The sequence below is a fragment of the Plecotus auritus genome (genome assembly GCF_963455305.1).
Source record: "Plecotus auritus genome assembly, chromosome: 4".
Lineage (NCBI taxonomy): Eukaryota > Metazoa > Chordata > Mammalia > Chiroptera > Vespertilionidae > Plecotus > Plecotus auritus.
Genome location: NC_137775.1, coordinates 75,050,261 through 75,070,507, shown reverse-complemented (window position 1 = coordinate 75,070,507; position 20,247 = coordinate 75,050,261). Strand labels below are relative to the sequence as shown.

General features: G+C 38.2%; 1 protein-coding gene across 1 annotated transcript in view; it reads right to left on the bottom strand.

Annotated features, from left to right (window-relative positions):
- The window catches only part of EYS (eyes shut homolog), a gene marked incomplete at both ends in the record, with an annotated part of 1,444,019 nt that overhangs the window by 550,511 nt on the left and 873,261 nt on the right, over positions 1–20,247 (bottom strand). Inside the window, 1 exon segment of the mRNA XM_080665107.1 lies at positions 10,491–10,641. Within this exon segment, the coding sequence (XP_080521233.1) occupies positions 10,491–10,641 (151 nt within the window).

Genomic DNA, 20,247 nt, shown 5'->3' with positions numbered 1-20,247 from the left:
ACCGAGGCCTCAAGATATCATTATTTTATGTCATGGAGAAAATGATGCATATGTCAAAAACAGTGAGTTGGTAAAGTCTTAGGTCCTAGAGGGTAGGTTCTCAATTACCAGAAAACTGGTTTTGTCTGACCATGTCATGTAAATAGACACTGCTCACATTTTGTCTTTGAAGGAGCCAGTGTAGTTACTGATAAAGGCAGTTTTAATAACTTTAGATTATGTAATATTTTACAATTGACATTATAAAGTACTTTATCTTTATGGATTATGTTACAAATTCTCGGAATTTATGTTTCACTTATTTTTCCAAGTCTCAGCATCCCTAAATTTAACATGGTTTCATATGTGAGATCATTCACCCGAGTGCTCTACTCTCTAAGCTTTGGCTAAATTAGCCTTAAGTCCTTAAATTTTACTAGAAAACTATCTCCCAAATTAAAATCCCAAAGCACTTAAGCCTAAAATTGATTTTATTCTACCTAGTGTTGAGTTACATAGATTATGCTGCAAAATTAAATAGGGTTTAAAATTATGATTTGTATTACCAGAATTATCTAACTAATATAAACCACATTACTTCTTGCTTTACTTTATCCATTGTCCCCTAACCACTACAAAAAATATTGAAGCATTTTTAATAAATCTATTAACATAGAAAAAAAATTGAATATATTCATTTGTCTCTATTTTCATAATTTAAGCTATGAATATGATATGTGTTACTGTGGGGCTTTGTTGATTAGTTTTTTCATTTTAAAATAAAAACTCTTTGAGACATTTTACAAATAAATGGAAATTTAGGCAGGAACAGAAAGAATAACAGATGGGAGTCTCTCAAGAATATTATATGTCCTCAGGGATGACATGATATAGAAGTTAGGTGATCCTAGGTAAACAGAATATAATAGAATTTATGACTATGATATTATCTTAATATAAAGAATTCATGTGTAATTCATACTAAATAAACAGAATATAATACATACTACTTAGTATTATATAGTTTACCAAATATTACATAGTTCTATCTATCTATACACACAGGAATAGCATAGAACTAAAGAATATTGAACTGAATTAGACTTTAAAAATAATTTAGTCTAACATCATCATTTATAGAAGTTTGAAGCATTAGTGATTTCAAGTAGTGGTCAACAATGTAAAACATTATTTTTTGATAGAGATATGATTAAAAATCAAGTGCTCTTATTTCAAGTCTGGTATTTCCCCCACCAATCCAAGTTGTTTCTTGAAAGAGCATATATATGTATATAAAATATTTTTCTCCATGTAGAAATATTTGCCAAAATGCAACATTTTTAATACCAGAATTTGGTCAGAGAGCATAACATTATAGTTATGTTCTTATGGGGTGCAGCAAAAGAAGTACAAATAGGGATACACACCTACTTTAAAAAAAGAAGAAAGATCTCAAATAAATAACCTAAAGCTATATTTATAAGAACTAGAAAAAGGAAAAATAAACTAAGACCAAAGGTAGCAGGAAAAAAAGAAATAACAAATATTAGATCAGAAACAAATCAAAGAGGAAATAGTAAAACAACAGAGGAAAAAGTCAACGAAATCAAGAGTTGGGTTTAAAAAAATTGACAAAACCTTAGATAGACCATGAAAAAAAGAAAGAAGACTCAAATAAATGAAGTCATAAATGAAAGAAGAAATATTATAGAAATAACATGAATCATAAGAGAATACTAGTAACAATTATATGCCAACAAAATGGGTAACCTAGGAGAAATGGATAATTTCCTGAAAATATACAACCTACCAGGAAGAAATAAAAAGTCTGAATAGGTCTGCAACTAGTAAGAAGATTGAATTAGTAATAAAAAACCTCCCAAACAAGAAAAGCCCATGTCTTCATTGGTAAACTGCATCAAACATTTAAAGAACAATTAACATCAATTCTTCTTAAATTCTTACAAAAAACTGAAGAGTAGGAAACATTTTAACCACATTTTATGAAGCCATCGTTATTCTGATATGAAAACTGGACAAGCCGCCTTAAAAAAACAACACTACAGGAAAATATTCCTGATGAATATAGATGTAATAAAAGTCCCCAACAAAACAAATCAAATTCAACAGCACATTCAAAAGTTAATATACTATGAACAAGTGGGATTTATCCTTAGGTTGTAAGAATGGGTTAACATATGAAAATCAATTGTGATATACCACATTAATAGAATAAAGGATAAAAAGCATATCATCTCAATAAATGCAGAAAAAATAGTCAAAATTCATTGCTCTTTCATAATAAAAATATTCAATGAATTAGGATTAGAAGGAAATTATTTCAACACAACAAAGGCCATTGCTTTGCATCACTTTTAAGAAATGGGGCTATGTCAAAATAAAAAGCTTCTGCACAGCAAAAGAAAATATCAACAAAACAACAAGAGAGCCCACTGCATGGAAGAACATATTTGCCAATGTTACATTTGATAAGAGTTTAATCTCCAAAATTTAGAGGGAACTCATACAACTTAACAAAAGGAAGATAACCAAATAAAAAAATGGGCAAAGGGCCTAAATAGACACTTTTCAAAAGTGGACATACAGAAGGCCAAGAGACACATGAAAACATGCTCAAAATCACTAATCATCCCAGAGATGCAAACCAAAACAACAATGAAGTACCATCTTACACCTATCAGAATGGCTATCATGGGTATCATCAACAAATTAACAACCAACAAGTGCTGGCGAGGATATGGAGAAAAAGGAACTCTCGTGCACTGCTGGTGGGAATGCAGACTGGTGCAGCCACTGTGGAGAACAGTATGGAGTTTCCTCAAAAAACTAAAAATGGAACCCCCACTTGACCCAGTAATCCCACTTCTAGGAATATATCCCAAGGAATCAGAAACACCAATCAGATAGGACATATGCACCCCTATGCTCATAGCAGCACAATTTACCATAGCTAAGATTTGGAAACAGCCTAAGTGCCCATCAGCAGACGAGTGAATTATAAAAGAGTGGTATATCTACACAATGGAATAATATGCTGCTGTAAAAAAAGAAAGAACTCTTACCATTTGCAACAGCATGGATGGGCCTGGAGAGCATTATACTAAGTGAAGTAAGCCAGTCAGAGAAAGGTAAATATCACATGATCTCACTCATTTGTGGAATATAATGAACAACATTAACTGGTGAATAAAAGTAGATACAGAGACATAGAAGCAAAGAACAGACCATCAAACCTCAGAGAGAAGACAGAGGAGGGTGGGAGGGAGGGTAAGAGATCAACCAAAGGACTTGTATGCATGCATATAAGCATAACCAATGGACACAACAGTAGGGGGTTGAGGGCATGTGCTGGGGTGGTGGGAGCAGGTGGGGAGAGGTCAATGGGGGAGAAAGGAGACATATGTAATACTTTCAACAATAAAGATTTAAATAAAATATACTATATTTAATAAAGTATTATTGATGAAAAAACAATATAAATAATTAAATAAATATATAAATAATAAAAAAGCCATATTTGATGAGTCCCCAGCTAACACCATACTCTACAATGAAAAACTTAAAGTTTTTCCTTTAAGATCAGAAATGAGACAATGATGCCATCTCTTGCTACATCCATTTACCATATCACTAGAAGTTTTAACTAGGGCAACTAGGCAAGAAAAAGAAATAAAAGGCATCTAAGTAAGAAAGGAAGAAGTAAAATTGTCCATGTTTCTGACAAAATGATCTTATATATAAAAAACCTAAATATTAAAAAACACTAATTCAATAAAGTTACAGGATACAAAAGCAACATAAAAATCAGTTGTTCTATACACAAACCACAGGTTACACTGAGTGGCCAGATTATTATGATCTCTGAATGCATAATAATCTGGCCACTCAATATATATATTAGAGGCCTGGTGCATGAATTCGTGCATGGGTGGGGTCTGGCCAGCCTGGCCAGGAGTACAGGACATGGGCAGTTGGCTGGCCTGCCTGCTGGTTGAACTCCTGGTCAAGGGGACAATTTGCATATTAGCCTTTTATTATATAGGATATACATTGAGTGGCCAGATTATTATGCATTCAGAGATCATAATAATCTGGCCACTCAGTGTATATAAAAAAAGTAATTAGAAAACTATAAACATTGATGAAAGAAACTAAATAAGACACAAAAAATAAAAAGGCATTTGTGTTCATGGATTGGAAGAGTTCATACTGTTAACATATCTATATTACCAAAAACAATCAATAGATCCAAACAATCCCTATCAAGATCTCAATCGCATTTTTTAAAATCTAGAAATAGAGTATACAATTCTAAAATTCATGTGGAACCACCAAAGACTATGAATAACCAAGTCAATTTTGAGAAAGATCAAAGCTATAAGCATCATACTTTCTGATTTCAAATAACATTACAAAGATACAGTAATCAAAACAGTATAAACAGCAATGTACTTGCATAAACTGCAATGTAGACCAAAGGAACAGAAGAGAGAGTCCAGAAATAAATCCATGCATAAACAGTGAACTAATCTTCAGCAGGGTACACACTAAAGAAAGAATAGTGTCTTCAACAAATGGCGCTGGGAAACTGGATAGCACATCTAAGCCAATAAGATTGGATCTGATCTTACACCATACACAAAAATCAATTCTAAATGGATTGAAGACTTAAGTGTATGACATGAAGTTCACTGATATTCATCAGTGTATAAAGTTGCAGTATACAGAATATTCACACTACTTTAAAAAAATGTTTATGTTTTTACTTTTTATGTTACAAATACCTTCGCTATGAACATTCTAGTACATGCCCCCTCATATTTAAGTATGAAAAATTTACTAGTGTACATCCCCATCTCTAACCAGGAAAATTTTGTTTTTTAGTACATGCACATCTTCAACTTTACAGGTGATACTACAAATGGGTTTTCAATAAAACTTTTTAAAAAAATCACTACACTGTCATCCTGCGGTTGGAATTTTCATGGTCGTTACAATAGGAAGAAAATGTCCAACTAGATTCTCCCCCTTTTGCCAAAGGAAAAGATTGGTTCTTAACAGAATGCTGATGGTATCTCTTCATTCACCATCATGAGCTTAAATAGAAGTGGTTATTCCTCTGGAAAATGTATCAATGATCTCCATGTCAGAATGACAGGCAGATGCTTTTCAGCCCTTGTTCTTAGTAGAGCTGACTTCAGCAAGGCTGAACAGCTCCTCTTTCTTGAAACGTGCTCTTCTGCCTTCCATGATATTACATTTTCTCAGTTGTGTCCTCACTCCTCAGCCTACTTCCCTATCAAATATTGAAGGTTTGTCCATTATATAAATTTGTCATGAAACATTTTATAAAGAAAATAGAGTAGCTGGTTCCTTCGTAACTTGCTCTGCATTTATTAGGGGTTAAGGTTTGGTGTCATTAAGCAACTTGGACCCACAAGCAGAAGTCCATGCACTGAAAAGTGTAAGCAATTAAATAAAATACTACCAAGGAAAGTGTTTTCCTACCACCAGAGAGAGGGCATTTACTCTTGGACTTTGGAAGTTATCATGTGGACATCAGGGGAGGCAGAGTTTTTCACACTTCAGGCACAAAATTGAAAGTGTTGAACTGTTTCCATCTCTCCTCACATACTGAGCTCTGTGTGTTTTTGTTAAAGGAAACATTAAACAACCTGTCAGCATACACACATTGGATTAGAGACTCTTATCATGTGGAGAGTCTCTGGCCAGTACAGAACGACATTATTGGAAACTTAGTGTCAAGAGAATAATTATATCTTTACATTCATTGACTCAAGAAATCAAGTATAGTTCTCTTCCTTGGTGTTTTATACTGCAAACCTGTTGCTTTTAATTTTCTGAGCGCTGACAACCCACTGTGCTTAAACAGCAGCTCTTAATCAGAACACAATAATTAGATAGTTAGCGCCTGCCTGATATTTAGATATTCAGAGGGGCTGCATTGTGCAGAAATGAGTTCATAAAGTTTGTTTTTCCCCCTCTGATTTACCAGATGATGTCTCTTTAAGTATTATCATATGGTTATATGTTACTAGAGGCCCACTGAATGAAATTCATGCATGGGGGAAGGGGGGTGCAGGGGAGCCCTCAGCCCGGCCTGTACCCTCTCGCAATCTGGGACCCCTCGAGGATGTCTGACTGCTGGTTTAGGCCTGATCCCGGACATCCCTCTTGCAATCCGGGACCGCTGGCTCCTAACCACTCACCTGCCTGCCTGCCTGATACCCCCTAACCACTCGCCTGCCTGTCTGATCACCCCTAACTTCTCGCCTGCCTGCCCAATCATCCCTAACCGCCTCTGCCTGCCTGCCTGCCTGATTGCCCCTAACTGCTCACCTGCATGCCTGATCGCCCCTAAATACTCTGCCTGCCTGATCTCCCCTAACTGCCTCTGCCTTGGCCCCCACCGCCACAGTTCATCTGGAAGGATGTCCAGAATGACGTCCAGAAGGTCATTTGGCTGTCTGGTCTAATTAGCATATTACACTTTTATTTTTATAGATAATTTGCTTGTATCAATCATTAGTGCATAGCAATATAAGTATATCTCACACACACACACACACACACACACACACACACACACACACACAGCTACTATGTCATAGTAGCAATGTAAGGAAAGAATAAAAAACCAATAAGGGATTGATACAAAATCTTTTAAATACAGCATACTTAACAAGAAGGGAAGACCTGCTTAATTGGTTGTCCTTTTAATTTCAAGGTAACTTCACTCTTTCACACACTGAATTTACTCTACTCTGATTACATGTCGAGTTACTCTACATCACAGGACAGATATCAAGGTTTTAGTGAGATAATCCCTTAGTAAATGCCAATCCTTTCAAACAGGCTTTACGAGAAAAAGTATTTAGAATATAGTCCATTAGCATTACATATTCCTGCAATTCTGAAATTCTGTCCTCCGCTAGATAATATCTCTCTTTTTAACAAGCTTCTACTAAAATAACCTAAAATCACCCTGTAGCTCCATTTATTCTTCCTCAAAATATTACAATTTGTTTTCTGTTATTATTGGTCTCCTGAAACTGCTAGTTGACCTACTTTAGCTTTGGCTTTGAACATATGCTCCTTTGGGAAACTTTTTCCATCATTGGTTTTTGTAACAATACATTTTTTTCCTTGTCCTACTGCCAATCTTTCTACTTCTTAAGGTTTTTTGTTTTGTTTTGTTTTTAAATATATTTTATTGATTTTTTACAGAGAGGAAGGAAGAGGGGTAGATAGTCAGAAACATCGATGAGAGAGAAACATCGATCAGTTGCCTCTTGCACACCTCCTACTGGGGATGTGCCCGCAACCAAGTTACATGCCCTTGACCGGAATCGAACCTGGGACCTTTCAGTCCGCAGGCTGACGCTCTATCCACTGAGCCAAACCGGTTTTGGCAATCTTTCTACTTCTTAATCACTTTTGTGGGCACTTCTTCTTTAAATCATTTCTCTATTTCTGATCACCAATCTTTAGCTCTCGCTTCTCGCTTTCTACAAAATCAATCCAGTCAATGATGTGGTTTCCACTATCACATGTATAAAACACTCACACAGCCAAATCTTGGTCTAGATTTCTTGTGAATTCAAATAACTTACTTTCTGTCACAATGTCCTATTGATAGGAATGGTATGCAACAGGAATGTACTGATGGATTAGTGGTAATGGCAAGCCAGTTAAATATCTGAAAATTAAATATCTGCCCCAAATGCAAAAATGAACCTACTGTCTTCCCCTGCAAATAATCTTGTGATCCACATCTTAATTAGATAGCATAAATTTCTATTTATATAAGCCAAATTGGTCATTCAAATTCCACATTTTTCTATTTTTTTAACCTACAATTATTCACAAGTTTAATAGCTTTCATAGTCATCTTCTCACTCTTAAGGCCACATGATTTTTATTTAAGCATTCCTATTACCTAATGTTACCAATTCTTTTCTTTTTTAAAAAATATATTTTTATTGATTTTAAGGAGGAAGGGAGAGGGAGAGAGAGATAGAAATGTCAATGATGAGAAATAATCATTGAGTGGCTGCCTCCTGCACGCCCCCTACTGGGGATCGAGCCTGCAACCCAGACATATGCCCTTGACCAGAATCAAATTTGGGACCCTTCAGTCCGCAGACTGACGCTCTATCCACTGAGCCAAACAAGGTAGGGCACATTACCAATTCTTGATGGGTAGTCTAAACCCCTCCAATCCTATACACTTCAGCTGCTGTTACCGTGAAAACTGCATAAATATACTACTTACTACTTTTTAAGACTTCTTAAGTGGCACCTCCAGGCACCAGCATACACATATATACTATTTTGTATTTTATATGGGATCCATTATTGTCAGGCTCTTGCTCACTTTCCCAACATTAAGTCTTTCTCCTGCTCAATTCACATTAAACTCCATGGATCCACAATAATAAATTATTTCTACTCCCACTCCCCTCTCCTAGTCTTTCTATTACCTATACTTCTGTGGGTGGTTGTTTTATCTGCCTGGAATGACAGTCTACATTATTTACCTGGTAGACACTTGATCATCTCTAACTACAAACTCCCTCACTGTTCCAAGGAGTCCAGAAGCCTTCCTTTTCTATTTTCTACATTGCCTATGTATATTGTTCATATTTCTATTAGGGTAAATAGCTAACTGTATTAGAGATATTTGTGTATTTCCTGGAGTGTTGAGACCTTGCATTTAACGTATGCTCACAAAAGTTAAATTCTATATGAAAAATCCCTTTGTCGGGGGAAATATATAGTTATGGGTATGTAAAGCAAAATGGAAGATATAGAATGTATTAAGCTATTAGTATACTTAACAAGCAACCTTAAATTTTTTAAGTAGCTCTCTGTAATAACATAAAATGAAGCAAAATAATAACATTTATGTCAGCATGCATGCTCTTATCCTAAAATGTAGGTTAATAATGAAGACAACAGACTAATTATCTAAGTGGAAATTTAGAAAGTGGGCTGGCATATGCACAGAACTCTGTAGAGAAAATTCTTACATTTTAGTAATCTTATATGAAGCAGAGACTGGGAATGGTCTTCTAGTTCCATTTCTTAAATCATATTTTTGGTATGTTATTAAGCCAACCCTTTCATATATCCATTGATCACCAGCATGGGAGGGAACAAAAGCCCATCCTATCTAATGAAAGAGTAATATGCAAATTGAGCGTACCACCACTACACCCAAGAGCCACGCCCACCAGCCAATCAGGAGCGAGTATGCAAATTAACCCAACCAAGATGGCTGCAGCCACAGAGCGAGCAGGAGGCTTGGGTTTCCCCGGCAATGGAGGAAGCCAAGCTTCCTGCACACCCTGGTCAGCCCAGGCCTATGCTCAAGGCTACAAAGTTTCAATTAAAGAAGATAAATAAATCCCAACAAAAATGGCTGTGGCCATGGAGCAAGCAAGAGGTTTGGGTTTCCCTGGCGACGGAGGAAGCCAAACTTCCTGGCCTGCCCTGGACTCCGCTCAAGGCTACAAAGATTCAATTATAGAAGATAAATAAATCACAGATCCCAGGGTCTCCGCTTGGGTTGCCAGGGGATGTGGCCAGCCTGCAAACCATCACAGGCCCCTCGCCCAGGCTGCCCCACACCCCAAGGGAACTCCCACCCTGATCCAGGACACCCTTCAGGGCAAACCAACTGGCCCACACCCGTGCACCAGGCCTCCATCCTATCTAATAAAAGAGTAATATGCAAATTGACTGTCACTCCAACACACAAGATGGCTGCCCCCATGTGGACACAAGATGGCTACCACAAGATGGCCACCAGGGGAGGGCAGTTGGGAGGGGCCAGGCCTGCAGGGAAGGACAGTTGGGGGAGACCCAGGCATGCAGGGGAGGGCAGTTGGGAGGTTCCGGGCCTGCAAGGGAGGGCAGTTGGGGGCAATCAAGCCTGCAGGGGAGGGCAGTTATGGGCAATCAGGCTGGCAGGGAGTGGTTAGGGGGTGATCAGGCTGGCAGGCAGAAGCAGTTAGGGGCAATCAGGAAGGCAGGCAGGCGAGCAGTTGGGAGCCAGCAGTCCTGGATTGTGAGAGGGATGTCCGGCTGCCTGATCCTACTGGGATCTGGACTAAACGGGCAGTCAGACATCCCTCGAGGGGTCCCAGATTGGAGAGGGTGCAGGCTGGGCTGAGGGACACACCCCCCTGCACTGAATTCGTGCACTGGGCCTCTAGTATGCTTAATATTCTCATGAAATGTACCATACAAGTAGTATATAAGATGGAAAAAAAAAGCCTGATACTGGAGCAATTCTAAAGATGAGAACAGTAAACTTTTAGTATACTTTGGTAGGATAAAGCAATGTTTGTTGAATGTCTCAAAATTTCTTTTAGAAATCATGTAGATGGCTCAATACCAGAAAACTTTATGAAGTTTTCCTCTCTCTTCATAAAATGACATAATACAAAAGTCAATAGAAATACCTGGTTTGCTTCATGAATATCTGGAAATCCACCAATAAAGACAGACCATGATTCTGGTAGGGGTTTTCCAGACATGTGATTGACAGGTTCCCTTGCTTTTAAGATCTTCTCTAGAATAGTCAGCTCAGCCTTACATGGGTCCAATTCTTGCCTGCAATCATTTAGAAAAGTAATTTATGGTTTTAGCATGTGTTGTGTAAACATTTATCTGACCAATTAATTAAGCTATTAACAAAAGAAGAAAGATTTAAGTAAATAGATTATCTCACCATAAAACCAACAAAGCCAGAAGTAGATTAATCTACTCTAAATTAGAAACCCTTAATCCTTTAAGTATATAAATACAAAGTTAAATTTAGAGAAAACAAAAAATTGTAGGAATCACCTAATAAAATAAATAAATCCTGATAATAAAGAGATCTCTTTAGGCAGTGATTAAAAGGAGGTTAGAGTATAATATTCTACTTCAGTTTTTTACATTGTTAAATTTTCTGTGTGAGTTAGAAATATTGAAAAGTATTGCTTTATATATGGTTGCAGTATTGTCCCCTATCTGCAATATTACTTTCCATGGTTTCAGTTAGTCATATCGTCAAACTCAGTTCAAAACTATTAAATGGAAAGTACCAGAAATAAATAATTTGTAAGTTTTAAATTGTGCCTCAGTCTGAGTATATGATCTCACATTGTTTTCCTCCTGGCCGGGGACATGAATCATCCCTTTGTCCCGTGTAACCAAGCCGTATATGCCATTTGTCCATTAGTCAGTTGGTATCCATTGACTATCCCAGTATCTCAGTACTGCTATTCAAGTAACCCATATAGTATCCTAACAGCAAGTCACAATGCCTAAGTATGTCATTCACCTCACTGTACCTCATGACAGAGGCATTGATTGTATCATCTCACATCATCACAAGAAGGGTGAGTTATAGTACAAGGTATTTTTTAAAATATATTTTTATTGATTTCAGAGAGGAAGGAAGAGGGAGAGATAGAAACATCAACGATGAGAGAGAATCATCGATAGGCTGCCTCCTGCACACCCCCCACTGGGTATTGAGCCCTGCACCTGCAACCCAGGCATGTGCCCTGACCAGGAATTGAATGATGACCTCCTGATTCATAAGTCAATGCTCAATGACTGAGCCACACTATCCAGCTAGTACAAGATATTTTGAGAAAGAGAAGTCATATCCACATAACTTTTATAATATGTTGTCATTTATTTTATTTTATTACTCACTAGGGGCCCAGTGCAAATTTGTGCACCTTGAAAGGAACTGTGGGCCGTGAGGCTGAGGTGGGCACAGGGGCGGGTCTCGGCCCATCCTCTGCACCCCTGCCCGGCCCCTCCCACCATGGCCTTGGTCCCTGTCTGCCAGCAGCCCCACTCCTACCATTGCTGCTCCTACATACTGACGGCACAGAGTGATTGAGGCAAGCACCAGCAGTGGGTGCTAGCAGTGGCTTTGGCACCATTTGTGGGTGCCAGCAGCAGCTGCTGCCCTGATTGGAGCAGGGGGAGGTGGAGAAGCCCTCAAGGGCAATCGGGGTTGGCATCTGTCACTCACACACAATGATGACCCCAAGTGATTGGGGCTGGTGCCAGGCACCAGCAGTGGGTGCGAGCAGCAGCTCCGGTGCTGGTGGCAGGTGCGAGCGAGGCCGGCGCTGACAGCAGGTGCAAGTGGCATGTGGTAGCAAAGAATTTTCAGTAACAACCAGAGGCTCACCCCGATGATGGCGACCAGAGCCCTGCCTTGGTCTGGCACCCCTGCTACCTTCTCCACCATCCCGCCCGTGGCCAACGCCTGCCATGTTCCATGTGCACCCCCTGGTGGGTTGTTCGGTTGTTCCGTCGTTCGGTCTGTTTACAAATTAGGGTTTTATATATATAGATAGATTATTATTAACTTCTTACTGTGACTAATTTATAAATTAAGATTTATCATAGGTGTGTACATATAAGAGAAGGCATATATATATGTGTGTGTGTGTATATCCTATATAATAAAAGGGTAATATGCAAATTGACCCTAACTGCAGAACAACTGGGAATGACCAGTCGCTATGACATGCACTGACCACCAGGATCAGATACTCAACACTGGAGCTGCCTCCTAGTGGTCAGCGCACTCCCACAGGGGGAGCTCCGCTCAGCCACAAGCCAGGCTGATGGCTGTGAGCGCAACGGCGTTGGCAGGAGCCTCTCCCACCTCCTCAGCAGTGCTAAAGATGTCCAACTGACAGCTTAGGCCTGATCCCCAAGAAAGTGGGCCTAAGCTGGCAGGTGGACATCCCCCGAGGGGTCCTGGACTGTGAGAGGGCGCAAGCTGGGCTGAGGGTCCTCCCCAAGTGCATGAATTTTTGTGCACCAGGCCTGTAATATATATTCGGTACAGTCTATGGTTTCAGGCACCCACTGGGGTTCTTGGAACATATCTTCCAAAGGTAAGGGAAGGAATACTGAATCCGATGCACAATACATGTTTATGGTTAAAAACAGTAATACTGCAATGAGTAATTATTTGTAGCAATATAAATCATGCAAAGATACAAAGCATGTAAACTTTTTAAAAATGAATAAATCAAATATAACTTAATTAGACAACTCCCAGTATTAATTTTCCTGTGCCCATATTTTAGAAAGATGAGATAAAAAATACTTTGACAGTACTTTAACATGTAGATATGCATGTCTCACTTACTCTATCCACCTGTTAAATCATCTAATCCAGGGACTGAAAACTATGGCATATAGGACAATTGTTGCCTTTCCACCACTTTGTAAGTAAAGTCTAACTTGAACAGAGTCACAGATTTCTTTACTCATAATATATGGCTCATTCACAGCAGAGTTGAATAGCTGCAACTAAAACTCTAAGGCCCAAAGAGCCCAACATATTTACTACCTAGCTCTTTACAGAAAAAAGTTGGTAGATCCTTACCTAATCAATTTATCTATTTAGCTACCAAGCAAGTACATCCTATCTAATAAAAGAGTAATATGCAAATTAACCATCACTCCACCACATGCACAAGCCATGCCCACCAGTCAATCAGGAGCAAGTATGCAAATTAACCCAACCAAGATGGCTGCGAACAGGAGGCTTGGATTGCCACCGGCAATGGAGGAAGCCAAGCTTTCCTCACACCCTGGCCAGCCCAGGCCTCCACTCAAGGCTACAAAGTTTCAATTATAGAAGATAAATAAATCCCAGATACCAGGGCCTCTGCTTGGGTCACCGGGGGGCGTGGCCAGCCTGAAAACCACCACAGGCCCCTAGCCCAGGCCACCCCATGCCCCAAGGGAAACCGCAACCTGATCTGGGACACCCTTCAGGGCAAACCAGCCACCCCACCTGTGCACCAGGCCTCTATCCTATCTAATAAAAGAGTAATATGCAGATGGACTATCACTCCAACACACAAGATGGCTGCCCCCATGTGGTCAAAGACGGCTGCCCCCATGTGGACACAAGATGGCCACCACAAGATGGCCAGCAGGAGAGGGCAGTTGGGAGGAACCAGGCCTGCAAGGGAGGACAGTTGGGGGCAATCAAGCCTGCAGGGGAGGGCAGTTAGGGGTGACCAGGCTGGCAGAGGAGGGAAGTTGGGGGCAACCAGGCCTGCAGGGAAGGGCAGTTGGGGGGGACCAGGCCTGCAGGGGAGGGCAGTTAGGGGTGACCAGGCCTTCAGGGGAGGGTAGTTAGGGATGACCAGGCCTGCAGGGGAGGGCAGTTAGGGGCAAACAGGCTGGCAGGGGAGCAGTTAGGCATCAATCAGGCTGGCAGGGGAGTGGTTAGGGGGTGATCAGGCTGGCAGGCAGAAGCGGTTAGGGGCAATCAGGAAGGCAGGCAGGCGAGCAGTTGGGAGCCAGCAGTGCTGGATTGTGAGAGGGATGTCCGACTGCCTGTTTAGGTCTGATCCTGTAGGACATCCCTAGAGGGGTCCCAGATTGGAGAGGGTGAAGGCTGGGCTGAGGGACACACACCCCCATGCACAAATTTCGTGCACCGGGCCTCTAGTCTATATATATAAAGCCTAAGTGACCATTAGGACCAAATGACCAGAACGACCAGAACAACCGGTCGACCATTCACTATGATGTGCACTGTCCACCAGGGGGCAGTTGCTCAACGCAGGAGCTGTCCCTGGGGTTAGTGTTCTCCCACAGCCAACCTCCCGTGGCCTCTTTCCCCAGCTGGCCCCACCGATCGGCCCTGATGGGGGGCCAGCCGGCCAACCTCCTGCAGCCTCTCCCACCCCCCTGGCCGTCCAATGTCCCTATGGCCCCTTTCCCCCCTGAACAGCTGGCCAACCTCCCGCAGCCCCTCCCCTACAGCTGACCAACCTCCTGTGGCCCCTCCTCCCAGTCGGCCAACCTCCCATGGCCTCTTCCCCCACCGGCTAACCTCCCATGGCGCCTCCCCCATGCCAGCCAACTGCCCGCAGCCTTTCCCCCCACCCAGCTGGACCCCCCCCGGCCCTGATTGGGGGGCCAGTTGGCCAACCTCCCGTGGTCCCTCCCCCTGGCTGGCCGGCCCCCTGATAGGCCTTGATCACCTGCCAGGCCGATGGACCCCACCCATCCACGAATTCGTGAACTGGGCTTCCAGTTTTATTATAATCCTTTCAGAGATGATAGTACACATATTATAAGATACCTAGGTAACATTCACCTATCAATGCCATTCTATATCTTGACTATGTGATATTCTGTCTTCCAAATAATTATATAAACTTTTAATTGAATTATAACATGCTTAATGAAGAAGGTAAAGAATAAAGCTCTATGAAATACCATATTGTGAAGATACTCAAGTGATCACTACATAGGTCAAATGGCAGAATATTACTAGTAAGAATTCCTAGAAATATTAGCAACACAAATACACATTTGTATGTCCCCTCCATCTTAATTCAACATTGTTTTCAATATTCATCTTTGTTATTGAATTTAATAGTAGTTTGTTCATTTTCAAGATATATCATTATATTGATATTTCAAAAATTTATTCTAGATTTAGCATACATTTGGTACTATTATGAATATTGCTGTTATAAACATGCTTGTACATGTAGAGTTAAATCCTCTTACTGGTACTTCATTCATCTTTTGGGTTGAGATTATTAAATATCATGTTCTCCCTTTTTTCTCTTAATTGTGATGAATTATGTTCACTGGTCTTTTAAATATTTGAGTGCATTTCTGGGATAAGTATAACTTTTTTTATAATGTATGCCTTGATTATAAAACACAGGGTTCACTTTTCTACATTTTAATATGAGACTGGCCTTCATATTTCCTGTCTTATACTGGTCTTATAAAATTTTGCTCTCAAGATTATGCTGTCCTTATATTCTACAGAAAGTTTACATAATATTAATTTTATATCTGCCATTTATATATGGTAGAATTCACTAGTATAACCAGTTGAGCTTAAAGTTTTCTTTGAGGAAGTTACTAAATATGGATTCAATGTATTTAATATAATATAGTTAACTATGTATTATCATGTCTATTTTGTTAAACTGTATTTTTTCTTAGAAATTTTTTCATTCAATCTATATGTTTAAAAGTATGGCATAAAATATTTCATAATTTCCTGATATTATATTTTTATTGGTATTAGAACTATAGTAATGTTTCTTTCTGGTGATACTATTTGTATCATTTCTCACTTTATTTGTTTTGTATAAATATTGGCAGGGAGTAGTAAATTTCAAAGAACACACTTTTGCCACTGTTAATAGTCATAATTCTCTATTTGCTTTCTACAACTTTAATGTCAGCTGTTATCATTATGATTTTCTTTCTTTAACTTTCTTTGGGCTTAACTTACTCTTCTATTTATAAGGTTTTTAACCTAAATTATGCTAGTAAGATTGTAAATTTTTCTTTAAGAATTAATTTTGCTGCGTTTAACAAGTTTTATTTTCATTGTCTGTTCAAAATATATTCTAATTTCTTTTTCCCCCCTTTGATCCAAGAGTTATTCAGAATTGTATTACAAATTTACAAATATACAGGGATTTTCTGTTTTTTTTTATTATAAAAAATTATTAAAACTCAAATCAAGCTTGTTCAAAGAATGTTTCATATTTGCTTTCAAGTCTTTGAAATGTATTTGCCTTGGCTGCATATCCCAGGATATGGCCAATTTTATTAATGTTTTCATGACCCTAGAAGTCTGTAGTTAAATGCAATATGGTCAGTTTTAACATATACACAAACATACACACATTTAGCCACTTTTGTATTGAATGTAAAATGGGAACAATTAAGTAGTTAAATCATGTCTATGATATCTGTACATTTTTTCCTTTAAAATATATTTACAAATTCTTTGCATCCATCTTCTATCTGCATCATGATATAAACTTAATAGAGCTAAAACCAAGTGTGGCCATGAAGCCAATACTGAGGCTTTTATAAAAAGAGTTTTGAAAAATTTTTGAAGATATAAATGATGTTCTCTATATTAAGAACATGGGAGAAAAAATGTGTTGTACATTTTTAGAACCCATTTCTTATTCTTAAATTCTATATTTAAAGCAAACTAGAAACTTTTTGGGTTAATTACTTATTACAACTAAACTGTTAAAAATATCTTATGGAGGTTATAGCTTCTAGGACGCTACTCATTAACTGACAAAAGTAAAAAGCAGAGCATCATGGCAGAGTAAGAAGATTCATTTGTAACTCTGCTTAAACCTACAACTAGTCGGATATCTATAACCCAACAAAGGTTCCTCTGCTCAACATACTCCCATGCCTGAGAGGGGAACAAAGCACAGATAAGAGATGTGACTGCACCAAACTAAAAAGCTTCTACACAGCAAAGGAAACCATCAAGAAAACAAAGAGGCAAACAACTAAATGAGAGAAGATACTTGCAAATGAATTTATGATAAGAGGTTAATATCCAAAATATATAAAGAACTCATACAAAACAACAACAAAAATAATTTGATTAAAAAATGGGCATATCCAAACAAACATTTTCCCAAGGAAGGCCTACAGTTGGCCAAAAGACACATGGAATTAGATTCTATGTCACCAATTATTAGGGAATTAAAACAATAATGAGATATCACTACACACCTATTAGAATGTTTATTACCCAAAAGACAAGAAATAACAAGTGTCAGGGAGGAGGTGGAGAGTGTCAGTGAGATTATAAATTGATGCAGCCACTATGCAAAACAACATGGAGGTTCCTTAAAACTTTAAGAATATACCTACATATGTTCCACCAAGTCCTACTTCTGGACATTTTCCCAAAGATTATGAAAACACTTTGAAAATATATATGTGCCCCTATGTTCATTTCATCATTATTTACTACAGCCAAGATATAGAAAATACCAAACAATGGATGAACGGCTAAAGAAGATGTGGTCTATCTGTCTATTTATATAGACAGATAGATACATATACCTAATTTTCTTATATGATTATATAATAAATTAAGAAAAGACATTATTGGACATTTAGTTTCTAAGATTTTAAAATAATAAATAATTACATGATAATTAATTCTTGAAAGTTTTCTCACCATTACTTGGTTATATCCTTATGGAGTATTTCTAGAAGTAAATTATTAAATAAATTATAGACAATTTTAAAGATTTATCAGCAAATTGCTAAATTATACTCTAGAAATTTGATTCCAATAAGTATTGTCAGAAGGTTGAAGATTTTGTTCAGTTTTATATTTATATTCATGTAAGATTTATCAGTATTTTCAATGTATTATCTGCATAAAAATTCTTCCCATCCCAAAAATATTTGCTAATATTTTATGTTTATAGACAAATTTGAATGTCATCAATTCTTTACAATGAGATTCTATGCATATGGCAGATTGTATTTTATACACTTTCACTGTAATATTTGAAACCAATTGTATTGCTTTAATTATTGAAGTGGCATAATTTATTTTGACATTTGGTATGCCAAGTATCCTCTCTTACAACTCTTCTTCAAAGATATTTTTTGTTGTTGTTAATCCTCACCCAAGGATATTTTTCCATTTTAGAGAGAGTGGAAGGGAGAGGGGAGGAACAGAGAGAAACATCTATGTGAGAGAGACACATTGATTGGTTGCCTCCTGCATACAACCAAACCAGGGCTGGGACGGAGCTTGCAACCAAGGTACATGCCCTTGACCAGAATTGAACGCAGGACCCTTCAGTCCTTGGGCTGATGCTCTAGCCATTGAACCAAACAGCTAGGGCTTCTTCAAAGATTTTGACATGTCAAAATTTATAATAGCTAAGATCTGGAAACAGCCCAAGTGCCCATTAGTAGATGATTGGATAAAAAGGCTGTAGTACATTTACATCATGGAATACTATGCAGCAGTAAAGAAGAAGAATCTCTAACCCTTTGATACAGCATGGAAGGACCCAGAGACGATTACGCTAAGTTAAATAAGCCAGTCAGAGAAAGGCAAATATCACATGGTCTCACTCATATGTGGGATCTAATGAACAAAATAGACTGATGAACAAAATAGATCCAGAGACATAGAAGCATGGAACAGACTGTGCAATCTCAGAGGGTGGGTGGGTGGTAAAAGATCACTTGTATGCATATATGCATAATCCATGGACACAGGCATTAAGGTGGTGAAGGCCTGGGGCTGGAGGTGGAGAAGGGTTAGAAAAGGTCAATAGAGGGAAAAGGAGGGGCATATGTAATACTTTCAACAATAATGATTTAAAATCTATTTTTTATTCCCAAATTGTCGGTGGTATTTTTATCAAGAATAAAAGTTATTCTATATTCTAAAACTTAAAGGCTATATATATATATATATATATATATATATACACACACATGTGTACAGACACACACCTGCATACTTGTGTCTGACAAATATACATATGTTTCTTTCCTATATTTATATGAAATATTAGAATATTTAATCCAATGGGAATAAATTTTTCTACCTTTTTTTTCTTCATTTACCTATCTGCACTGAGTCCATATTCAACTGCGGTCTCTATCTTTTGGAATTACTTATTTATATAATAATAATGAGTAATGTGAAATACAATATATATTAATTTAATACACAATTATACAAACATGTGCAATAAGGACTACTATACAATACAAATGAATTCAAGTTAGAAATACTCTGGAAGTGATCCTTGAAAGATAAAGATGATTATGATAGGAAGAGGGAAGAATAATAGATACTATAGAAGTGAGATTCTGAGTGAGAGTGAAAATTGGAAGGGAAATGAATGAGGTGGAGTTTTAATGGCTTTTTCTGCCTGCAGTTGGTAACAAGAGTTCAGTTTAATACCAGATCTTTCATATTCTCTACGTTGAGCATGTGGGACACGTTACATTCTGTACAGATATTAGTAGTTCATTCATTACAATGTCAACAGCCTTTGTTATGTTATTACTGTATCCTTACACCTGGAACAAGAACTTGCATGTGGAATATTGTACTAGTATGTGTGGGACATTGAGCAGTTTTACAGGACACTGTCTGAAAAGTGCTTAGTGACTGACAGAGCATTTTACTTTTAAAATTGTATGTTTTATTTTTTCCAATTACAAGTATTAAAGTAAACTGCTAAAACTATAAAAAAGGAAAAGCAAAAACAAACAAAAACCTACATTTATCCCAGGAGGAACTATAATTATTATTCTATTACAATCTAAAATTTTCATTTTATTACAGAATGTCCCCAAAGTTGAGAATGTAACATAAACATTTTCACAGTT